The following is an 11,140-nucleotide window of genomic DNA, read 5'->3' on the forward strand; positions in this document are numbered from 1 at the left end:
AGCAAAACCTCCAAGCACTCACTGCTGTTGAGTGCCAATTAATGCCTGAGCCTCTTCCTGGGGAGTGGAGAGCATTATGAAAGCAAGAAAACAATCTGAAGACCCTTGACCTAATTTGGCCTGAGAGGTTGCATGCTAAGAACCTGGAGAGGTAACTAGGAAAGGAAGAGAGATGGCCAAGGTAAAGAGGCTTGAGCTGGGTTGGTATCAATGATTTGTTTTGCAGACTGGAGAATACCTCTATTTATGCCAAAGTCTCAGTGCACAGGAAGAGCAGAATCATGACCTCAGTTGGATCCCCTCCACCCTTTAGGGGAGTTCATAAGGCTTCGTAGTTAGGAATGTCCAATCATGGAGTTAATTTGATTTACCCTCTATAACTGAGCATGATTTTGGCCCACTACCACTTTGCCAATGTAAGGGAGTGTAATTCCACTGCAGTGCTCCTGAGGATGATTTCTGGTTACAAACATTTCCCCCTAGGGGCAGTGAGGGAAAACTAAGGCAAAGCCCTACCACAGGCACACATTGGGCTGAAGTAAACCACCCCAGCTACTGCAGTTTATTGGCACTGGAAGCTCTGCCCTCTTCTCTTCCTCACTTGCACTTGGTTAATGGATTAATGGTTCAACTGAAACATGCAAAGGAATTGGGCACCGGACTTGTCACCAACAACCATTTACAGCTCAGCTACAAAGGAAATAGTGAATCACTGGTTGAGCAAACAAGGATGACCACTGCTCCAGCTCCAGGGTGGAAACTGCTTGGTGCAGGGACTAGGAAGGGGGTTCCCCCACGTACAGCAGTGCACTGTGAGGGATGAGTTTTTGTGGCTTTTGTTCAAAGCACCAAGCACAGATGCACAAGGAAGACTTTGGCACCTGGGTCCAACCTAAATTCCCGCTAGCGAGCACGCAGAAAGCGGTCTCATACTTGACATTACCGAGCTGCTTCATGCCAGGCTCACACTGAGCCCAAGTGGGATTGACAAACTAGTCATTTCCCTGTTCCTGTCTTGCCTGATCCACTAAGTGTGCTTTTACATCAAAAAAGGTGATGGTGCCCCTTTTTGTTCTATAGCCCAGGGATTAGGGCACTCACCGCTTATGTGGGAGCCCTGGGTTCAAATCCCCATTCTACCTGATTCAGAAGCATGAACTCATGTCTCCCACCTTCAAGCTGAATACCCTTGCCACTGGGCTATAGCAAGGGGGCCCGAAGCAGGAGTGCCACAATCATCACTTTTTTTTTGCAAGAAAGGACTGCAGCCTTGAGTCATGAAGTGGAAGCTACAATGGTAGGCAGAGAGTTATCAAAGCAAGGAAGCGAGAAGCCTCCCTATGCCAAGTGAGTGCCAGGGCAAACAGAGAACTCCTGAGAGGAGAGAAGTCAAACAGGGGCTGAAGAGTCTGACCAGAACAAAATTACTAGGACCAAATGGTGCTGCGCAGGGAGGAACAGCAGCTAAGCAAGCCAGCATGGAACTGTACATCACCCAAGCACCAGGGAAAGCAATTAAAACTTGTAAATCCTGGTGGCTGACTCAAATCGGGTTTTAATTAACGGCTGAAATGGAATTGTAAAGAAATCCTGTAATTAAGTGCTGTTGAGGTCCATTCGTACCCAAAAAGCACAACTGAGCACACGGCCCTAAAAGATCTGCAGCAGATTTTCATCTGCAGCACAGTGTGTGAAGGTAACTGTCCCACACAAGGGGTGTAAGAGTCCAGTTTGGAGGCAATTCTGCTCTTCCCCAAGGCTAAAAGTTGCAGCACGGGCCTAAGCTTTGCAGAACAAAGAGGGTTAAAGCTGCAGCAGAGTCAAGGCTCCCGTGCTCTTCCACTCACACTTTATGAGCGATTGGCCTGGGCTCAGATTGTCCATTTTTCAGCAGTGAAGTCAAAGAGAGAAAGGAGGTGGATGTGGTGGATTTGAATTCACAAACAAGCTCTGTAGTTGACACATTGTGTTTGCAAGCCCATGAAGATTATGCTGAGCTGGGGGACTGGAAGAGAAACAAACATGTCAAGATGTTCTATATGGCCAGCTAATGAACAGATGGAAAGGTAATGCCAGGTACTTCTGGCCAGGTACACAGGGATTCTAAGAGAGAGCTAGGCAAACATCAATATAGGATAGGAAAAGACAGAAATAGGCAATGGGGCGAGACAGAACAGCAGAGAAGAGATGAGAAACTTCTTTACTGCACATACAGTGCAAAGAGTTTGTTGGCTTCATATGTCTTTTACAAATGCTGAGGAACCAACAGTGTTAAAAGCCCCGTCTTCATAATTGCTAAGAGAGTGGGAAAGGCCAAGCTTTACTCTAGATTTGGCCTGGACCTACAGAGGGTAGAGGTGATGAGCGTGTGACTCAAAAAAAACAAGACCTCCCCACAGCACTTATTTTTTCACTCCCTTGTACCATTTACACTTAGAAGCACTTCTTGCTGCCCCACTGGTGCTCACAGTACCACTGGATTGAGCAGCACATAAGCTACTTGTATTCAAGAGTGAATATTTAGATTGCTCCAGAAAACATATATTATCATCTTCATAAAAGTCTGTGTCTGTTCAGCAATGCTCAGACATGCACCTGTTTAGAACTATGCCATTTTTTTGGCTGGATAGTGAATACACACATTCTGGGATACTGCTACTTGTTAAGTATGTGTGGGATACACACGCCTACTTGCTGAACCCAGCACTAAAGATGATCAAGCTTCACCCACATCTCCATGTACACTCTCCCTGGCCATTAATGAAGCATGTGGTTAATATTTTTCTGTAGGGTCTACAACTGACCCAGCATCTCCTCCTGGACAGTGTTTGGAAGTCAGCAGAAGCCCAGAAACCCCTTTCCTGGGGTTGGGGGAAAGCTCTCAACTTTTTGAGTGATTAAATCAAATCAGTGGGGACCCTGCTACAGGAAAAAGCTTCTCTTCCCCATCCTGCAGTCTTGTGAATTGTAAAGGGACTTCCCCCTACTTTAAAACAACTTCCCCTCTGCCCAAATTCACATACACAGAGCTGGAATGAGGTAGGAGGAGTCATTTAAGCCTTGTTTTGTCATTGGTTAAATTTAGCTGGGTAGGCTCCTCTAAACAGCCTGATTTCATTAGCTTTCTGCACATCTCACAAAGCCATGAATGAGTTAAACATTGCCGTGTTGCTATGGCACCCTCTCTCTTTAAAGGGGAAGAGAATAGCTAATTACACTGTTTGAGAAACTAAAGAGGAAGCAAAAGAAAAGAGAAATAATGGAACAGAGAAGCCTGGATTTGTGCTAGACCTGGCAGATAAACCAAAAATCTGTGCTCATTAACATCCCTGATAGAGGAAGTACTTGCCCAGTGTTTGGGATATGTAACCAATGCTTCTTTCTGTTCCTCTTGGTCTCCTCCTGGAGCAAACTTCCCTCAGCCAGGAAGAGACACCTTCCTCAGTTGCTAGAGTTACCACCTCTCTTTCACACTCCCGAGTGCCAATAGCCTACGACAGGTTTCAGAGTGGTAGCCGTGTTAGTCTGTATCAGCAAAAACAACGAGGAATCTTTGTGGCACCTTAGAGACTAACACATTTATTTGGGCATAAGCTTTCGTGGGCTAAAACCCACTTCATCAGATGCATGGAGTGGAAGACTCCTCATTGTTTTAGCCTACGAGACTCTCCTTAGGTGGAGCTGAAATAGGTGGCAGCAAATAGCAGGTACATTCCAGGCAGATAGGTCCTGCCTCTAGCCAAGGGCAGCATTGGCCTGACCTAGCATTTTAAATTTCTTGGGCAGCATTTGGTTGTTCCTCAGGCCTCCTAATCCCCTACTTACCCTCTCCCTTTGAACCCTGGCATAGCAGGTGCAGTTGGCATGAGAGAGGACTGAAAATACTGCATGCAGAAATAGGTGGGAAAAATGTACCAGCGACTGTATGTGCATTTCACAGTGCTAGCTATGGATGGAGTTGGCACAGTCACAGCAATGATGCCGTAGATCAAAGCTGGCAAGATTCCTGCTTCAGTAGAACTGGGGTTTTCTGTTAGTAAATACCACCAATAAGCCAACTGCAGCAAAGGCAAAATGAAGCAACAAAACAAACCTACAGCAGCAATGACTTCAGACTCCTCCACTCAGCGCAGCTAGAGGAGCTGGCTGTTCTGCACCCCTCTCTCATAGCAGTACTGGGCTCTGGTGGGAACACCACGCTTTGTAAGCTAGATGGAGAGAAGAGGTTCTCCACTTCCAGCTTCCAAATCTCTGTGTTTGGATAAAAGGGAGACGAGAAAAATCTGCCATTCATTGCAAGAGGGTCCCTTCCTAATGACAAGAGTAGCAGCACCTGGATTTGTCAAGAGCCACATATAGCAGTGACAGGAGGAAAACAGCAGTTGAGAGAATAATCCAAAATAATAATAATAATCCAAGTAGACATGGCCATCACAAAGACTAAAACATTTTATTTATTAACTTTACAGACAATGCTTCCTACTCAGAAAGTAAATACAGGCTCGCTTCAACCACTAAGCTAAAGACCAGGGTTGTGTCCATTCTCTAAGTTTCTCCTAGGAAAGGCTTCCAAGGAACACGTCCTGCCAAGATCCATCAAAGACAAAATTCAAAACTAGTTCACAGGGCACCAAGCTGATACTGTACACGGTGTCTCCCTTCCACTCCCCTCTCAAAGTCTTCGTGCCTTCCGAGGACGGCAGCCGTTGTGTGGGATTGGGGTATTGTCTGTGATGGAGATGACCTCCAAACCCCCCATGGTCAACCCCTTGATGGCAGACTGAAAGAGCAAGAGAATGGACATTAGACTGCATGCTGCACTATTACACCATCAGCACAGACCGGCAGAAAAGTGAAAGGTATCTTTGAGGAGGCAATCTGGAACAGGGCGATCTCTTTGGAATAGTCTTAACTATCAGGAAGCCCTGTTTGGTCCCAGATGGTCCATTCCTCCTGGCTAGGGCAGGATTGTTTCTTACAATGTATTCTCCATTGTTTTGCTACTCTAGTTTGAAGTGACGTAAACAATTTGGCTTTCACTCAGGCCCTTATACAAAATTATTCTAGGATCTCACCAGGAGGACATTTTTTTTTTCTTTTTGTGATTAATGCTTTGGGGTGACAAAACAGTAAATTCCCTCCAGCACCTCTGTCCTTCATATCAGTTTCAGAAAAGCAGGTTAACAGGCAACATAATTCTGTAGGCCTGAATAAAAAACCCTGCAGCCCTCAGAGAAAGGAACAAATAGGTGAGGGCTCATGCCAGTGAAGAGGAATCTTAGGCACTTACCATACGCCCAGGGCCCAGACCTTTCACCACCACTCGCACGTGGGACACACCCTTCCCGCAGGCTTTCTGTGAGGAAAAAAGAGCTTTTAGTGATGAAAGGCAGGCAGGTCAAAAGGTATCTCTCTGGATTAATCCCTTTCATCCACTCTCACAAGCTTCTTCAGATAGAAAGGAAAATGGAATCAAGAATGGTTCCTGGGAGATAAACATGGAGATCATTTGGATAAAGCCAGGGATTTGGGGAAAGATAGGAAATGCGTGGCCGGGGACAGATTTAACACAACATTATGTACAAAGAGGAAAGGGGAGCTGAGAAGGGAAGCTGTCTTGGGTCATGAGTTGAGGCAGCAGATGTTGTGTCCTTTTAAGGCTAGTAGGTGACCAAATTAGGGAGGGCCTAAAAGAACTTCAAATCAACAAACCTTACCGGTTTCTCCTAATGTGGCGCAGCACTACCACCTAGTGGAGATCTCTAACCCTCCCTGATGGTGCATGTTAAAAGTTGTCGGGGGACATGTTTACACTTTAAAATGCTACAGCCGCAGAGTTTCAGGGCTTGTCTACACTTAAAATACTGCAGCTGCACTGAAGCACTTCAGTTAAAACACTACCTACGCCGACCGGAGGGCTTCTCCCATTGGTGTAGGTACTCCACCTACTCAGGTTAGGTTGGTTTAACTGCATTGTTCGGGGTGTGGATTTTTCACACCCCTTCACAACAGAGTTATACTGACTTAATTTCCTAGTGTAGACTGATGGGGTTCTCCCATTGGTGTAGATAATCTACCTCCCTGAGAGGCAGAAACTGGATTGACAGAAGAATTCTTCTGTGAACTAGCACTAGGGTGACCAGATGTCCAGATTTTATAGGGACAGTCCTGATTTTTGGGTCTTTCTGATATAGGCTCCTATTACCCCCCACCTCCTGTCCCGATTTTTCACATTTGCTGTCTGATCACCCTAACTAGCACCATTTACATCGGGAGTTCCAATGGCATAGCTACATCTCTTGGGTGTAGATTTTTCACACTTGAGAACTATGCCAATGTTTGTTCCCAGTACAGACCAGGCCCCAGGATTACAGGGATAGAGGCTAATTTCTGACACTGGCTGTTTGTGAGGGGTAACAGTACAGCACTGCACCTGTATTCTAAGAATCAGTCCCCGATGCATAAGATTAGTGCTGGAAATGGTTCTTATTCATCTAAACCAATAGCAACATGTTGTTCTTCCCACAATAGGAAAGAAAAACTCCAGAGGCTAAAGGGTTAACTAGAGTGAGTTCTATCCAGTTCAGAATGGGGATACTTTAGGTTTTCATTCTCACTGCCCCCCATTCTGCAGTGCTGGAGTCTGGGACACAAGCAGTCTCATCTTCCCCCACACATCACACACAAAATTTGGTTCTTTTAGAAATACTTACACTAGATCCACAGGACCAGATATTAAACTCTTGTGTGAAACTAATAACTGAAAGTGCAACTGTGTCATATTCTCAAAGTCTGACCATGCTCTTTTAGGAATGAAGGGTTACCAGAATGGCTCAGATCTTTGGTGTGATATTCTGCCTCCAACAGCAGCTTACAGCTGAGACTTCACCGGGCCAACTATGCGGTGCTGCTCATGGAATAATTCTAAACACAGCAATTCCTTCCTGCCCCTCACACCTGCTCGGTTTGTGCCTAGATTTCATTTCCCCTTATTTGGCTTTTGAAAATAAATGGTCCATGTTTCAAGTGAGACCATCTGAGCAAAAGCTACACTCAAGGCAGGGCCACAACTCTGCACAAGGTAACAAGAATTTCTTACCCTGTATAAGCTTATAACTGAAATGGAAGCTCTGTCTCTCACAACAGCAACTGCCATTTTACCAATGAGTGACACTGCTTATGACAGCATCGATATGTGGAAGGAAAGTCACAGCTGAGTAACCTGTTTCCATCTGGGCTTAATAGTCAAATGAAATGTGCTGCTTAACATTTAGACCAATGGTTTAAACTACAACACTGTCCAAACTGGAGCCAAAAAAGGATAGGAAGTAACTTACATTTCTCCATTACAGGCCACTAAAGCCACCACATTTTCATTTAAAGCTCCCATTTCACATACAGTTTATCCAGGCTGAGATGCTCATCATGGCCCCCCACTCAAAGGAAACAAGGGCAGCAATGTGTAAATGGGGTGTACTGCTCAGACACACAGGAACTGGCGGACTCTACTTCTCTCCTCCAACAGAAGACAGAAATGGGAGAAGGAAGCAGAACTTCAGAGCCCATCCACAAATGCATTCTGTTGGCAATCACTCCACTACTAGCACACCTCCTCCGAACTCAGCAAGATTAACCTCAACAAGCAGAGTGACCAGGCCAGACTCACCGCTGCTGCAGCAATGCCTGCAGTCTGTGCTGCAATGGCAGTGGCCTTCTTGGCATTTCTGAATCCTTCTGTGCCACAGGACGTATGGGCAAATGGCAAGTTCTCAGGACTGATGACCTGGATGTGGGTGCTGGGGATGAGAAAAAGGGGGGTAGGAAGCCATAAGAAAGTAATTCTCCAATCTTTTCTTGCTCTGATTATCCTCAAGGCCACCCAGAAGGCCCCACCCAATACCTCTACACTACTGCACTCTAGGCCAGTGATTCTCAACCAGGGATACGCAGAGGTCTTCCAGGGGGTACATCAACTCATCTAGATATTTGCCTAGTTTTACAACAGACTATATAAAGGCTAGCGAAGTCAGTACAAACTACAATTTTAAACAGACAATGACTCGTTTATACTGGTCTATAGACTATACATTGAAATGTAAGTACAATATTTATATTCTCATTGATTTATTTTATAATTATATGGTAAAAATGAGAAAGTTAGCAATTTTTCAGTAATAATGTACTGGGACGCTTTTGTATTTTTATGCCTGAGTGTGTGAGCAAGTAGTTTTTAAGCAAGGAGAATCTTGCAGGTACACAAGACAAATCAAACTCCTGAAAAGGGTACAGTAGTTTGGAAAGGTTGAAAGCCACTGCTCTAGGCAACAATAGAAGGCTCTGCAGCAGCCCTGGTTTGTCTTAAGGGTGATGCTAGAGTGGCAGAATGAGAGAGTACTGTCTTTTGGGGTAATATACACCTGCCAGAAATTGCTCAAATTTCCAGACCCACTTTCCCACTGCGTATGATTCACCACCTCTGCTTATTTTAAAATGTACAGAACACCTTTGTTAAGCTTCAGAGACCTTCACAGAATTATAAATTATGTCTCATTGGGGGACACCACTGAAATGCAACCACCTCTGGTGAACACCACGGCAGCTGTTCAACAGCTGAACAGCAATATTGCAACAATGTAGGACAGGAAATTATCAGATTCCTGTATCCTGTTAAAACTGCCTGTGGAATATAGGGGGGACAAGATGTAATTACCCATACCTGAATTTGGTCAAAACATGCAATCAACAGCTTTACTCTTGTGAAAGGCACTATGTGTTAATGGCCTTGGTCTTACATTTCCCATTACAGTTGGCACCTCCAGCACTGCACTGAACTATTGCTTCAGTACTGACTCATAAGAAAGAGTGCCGTCTCCTGAGTCACTACTTCCAACACTACTTCCCAGCCTTTTCCATAGAGACCTCCCATCTAGCCAAGATCAGGGCCCAGTTGCTTAGCTTGGGTGTTCTCAGCATAAAGCGGTACTGCTGCAGGCCCTTTTACATGGGACCTGTATACCAAGAAGTTTGTGTCTTACTTGTTGTACGTAGCTTTGATGTGAGCTATTGGGATATCTTCATATTTCTTTCCACCCCAAGTTAAGGAACTTTCTTGTCCTGGTACTGGGGGGAAAAGGCTGAAAAGTAAAATAAGAGGAATCAAATACTTGCAATATCACGCAATGCTAATTTTTAATACAGTCTTGGAATTTGGGAAAAATGTGGATTAAATGCTGCCAAACGAAGCTCAGAACTTCTTATATAAACTGTGTTTGCGATTGTTTCACGTCACTTGTTTCCCTTACTTTCCTGAAAGATGCTTGAGGTGATTTACCCCCCTGATGGGAGACAGATGAAGAGACTTTACACCACAGCTTGGTTTGGAGCCATACAGGATGCCTCACCTGAAGTCACTCTTGCTTTGGTTTGCTATCACCTCAGGTGCAACACTGGTATTCTCCATTTGTTCCTGCAACCTCTGGAAACCTGTGTGTATGTCACGACACAATGCAACATTGTAACCACTAGGTGAAAGAAGTGGGAGAAATAGATTAGGATTTCACAGCTACACAATAGTCTTTTACATTATCTTTTGCCACCTCACATAAGACCTCCCATAGTATATTTTCGCACAGGAAACAACCAAAGCTATTTGCTAACTGCAGGACTATCTCAAGCAGTCAACATCACCCTCACGGTTCCCCAGTCACCTTGAGGAATCAAGTAGTAACCACCCCAGGAACATCACTTTTTCAAAGGGACATTGTCAGGTGTCCACATTCCAGTTTTTTATAAAAACAAACAGTTGGGCAAAACTGAGGACTGTTTTCACAATAAAAATAAACTCAGACAGCATGCTGGCAGTGCACAAGAAACAGAAATGGAAAGGGACTAGGCTAAGTTCACTGGCCAGGAGCTAGGGAGGAGCAAAAGCAAACAAACACTGAAATGAGCACTGAAAGGTATTTTGTTATAATCCTTTTAGTGGGACAGAGGAGGGGATTTTACGTTTCTGTCAAAATACAAACAAAATTAGACAACATCCATTCTGAAGAGAGACTTAACTGGGAGCACGTTTGAAAATAAGACTGTTCATCAATAAAACAGTAGTCTTGCCCAATCATTTCCTGCCAAGCCTATGCTATACCCTAAGAGCCTCAACCTCAAGCCCTGGATTTCTCTATTGGTCTTAGATTCTGCACAAGTTGATCTGTTGACATGGAAACAGCAGCAACAACACACAGTATGATCTTATTACAGGTGGAGTTGGGAAGGAGGGTGCTTGTTAAACATATGTAGCTTTAATAATTGAGCTAGTTCTACCCAAAACAATCTCTTCCTATCCAGCAGAGACCTTCCCCGTGTGTATCAATCAGAACTGCTGACTTCAGTAGCTACCTATGTTTCATTAGTTGGAAAGTGAACCGGTTTCTGTCTATTGCACCTCATGCTTCGTCTACACAAGGGTGAACGGAGTTGCAATGACAAGGCCCAAAGCCTGTATACAGGAGCAGAACATGAAGACGGTGTGATTGCACAGGTATCCCCGGGGAACAGAACCTTTATTACCGGTGACCATACCCAGCCAGAGGGAGGCTAGCCCGAGTCCGCAGGGCGGGGGGGGGGGGGGGGGGGCAGAACAAATGTTTTCATTTGCGCTCTGCGCCATCTGGCTCCAGAATCAGGAAAGATGAGAACAGCGAAAGAGCCCCACAGCGCCCCTTTGGCGGAGTCACTGCTTGGGGCAGGGGCAGCCTGAACCCACAATGCAGCCCACCCCCAGGGCGCTGCGGCCAGCCCAGCGCTGGGACCCCAACGCCCTGCCGGCCGCCCGCTCCGCCCCCCACTCCCCAGGCCCTGGCCGCCCGCTCCCCCCTTCACGCCCAATGCCCGGGCCGCTCGCTCCCCCCTTCACCCCCGCAACTCCCCGGCCGCCCGCTCCGCTCCCCCCACAGGCCCTGGCCGGCCCCCGCTCCAGTTACCCCAGTCCGGCCCCTAAGAACCGCTGCCAGGCAACCACCGGCACCCGGGTCATGGCCCTTCCCCGCTGCCGTCCGACCGGCCCCAGAGCGAGGAGCCAAGGGCCCAACCCGACAGAAGAGGGGAAAGGTCAGCGTCGTGCATTGTGGCCTATGGGAGGAAA

General features: G+C 46.1%; 1 protein-coding gene across 1 annotated transcript; it reads right to left on the reverse strand.

The window, feature by feature from the left end:
- Positions 1–4,431: 4,431 nt before the first annotated feature.
- On the reverse strand, positions 4,432–11,138 carry MRPS11 (mitochondrial ribosomal protein S11). Its single transcript, XM_048867092.2, has 6 exons — positions 10,980–11,138; positions 9,402–9,521; positions 9,036–9,134; positions 7,667–7,796; positions 5,291–5,356; positions 4,432–4,780 (listed from the first exon to the last, which is right to left on the reverse strand). The coding sequence occupies exons 1-6, from the start codon at positions 11,030–11,032 to the stop codon at positions 4,673–4,675; spliced, it is 576 nt and encodes a 191-aa protein (XP_048723049.2). The 5' UTR covers positions 11,033–11,138; the 3' UTR covers positions 4,432–4,672.
- Between the last annotated feature and the right edge of the window lie 2 nt (positions 11,139–11,140).

This window comes from Caretta caretta, chromosome 10 (genome assembly GCF_965140235.1).
Source record: "Caretta caretta isolate rCarCar2 chromosome 10, rCarCar1.hap1, whole genome shotgun sequence".
NCBI lineage: Eukaryota > Metazoa > Chordata > Testudines > Cheloniidae > Caretta > Caretta caretta.

Excerpts from the sequence above, each read along its gene's own strand:
- MRPS11 (XM_048867092.2), bottom strand. The coding sequence starts at position 11,032 with ATGACCCGGGTGCCGGTGGTTGCCTGGCAGCGGTTCTTAGGGGCCGGA. Across the intron at positions 9,522-10,979 it reads TTCTTAGGGGCCGGACTGGG|TGGTTACAATGTTGCATTGT; the intron begins GTAACTGGAGCG and ends TCTTTCACCTAG. Across the intron at positions 7,797-9,035 it reads ATCAAAGCTACGTACAACAA|CACCCACATCCAGGTCATCA; the intron begins GTAAGACACAAA and ends TCTCATCCCCAG.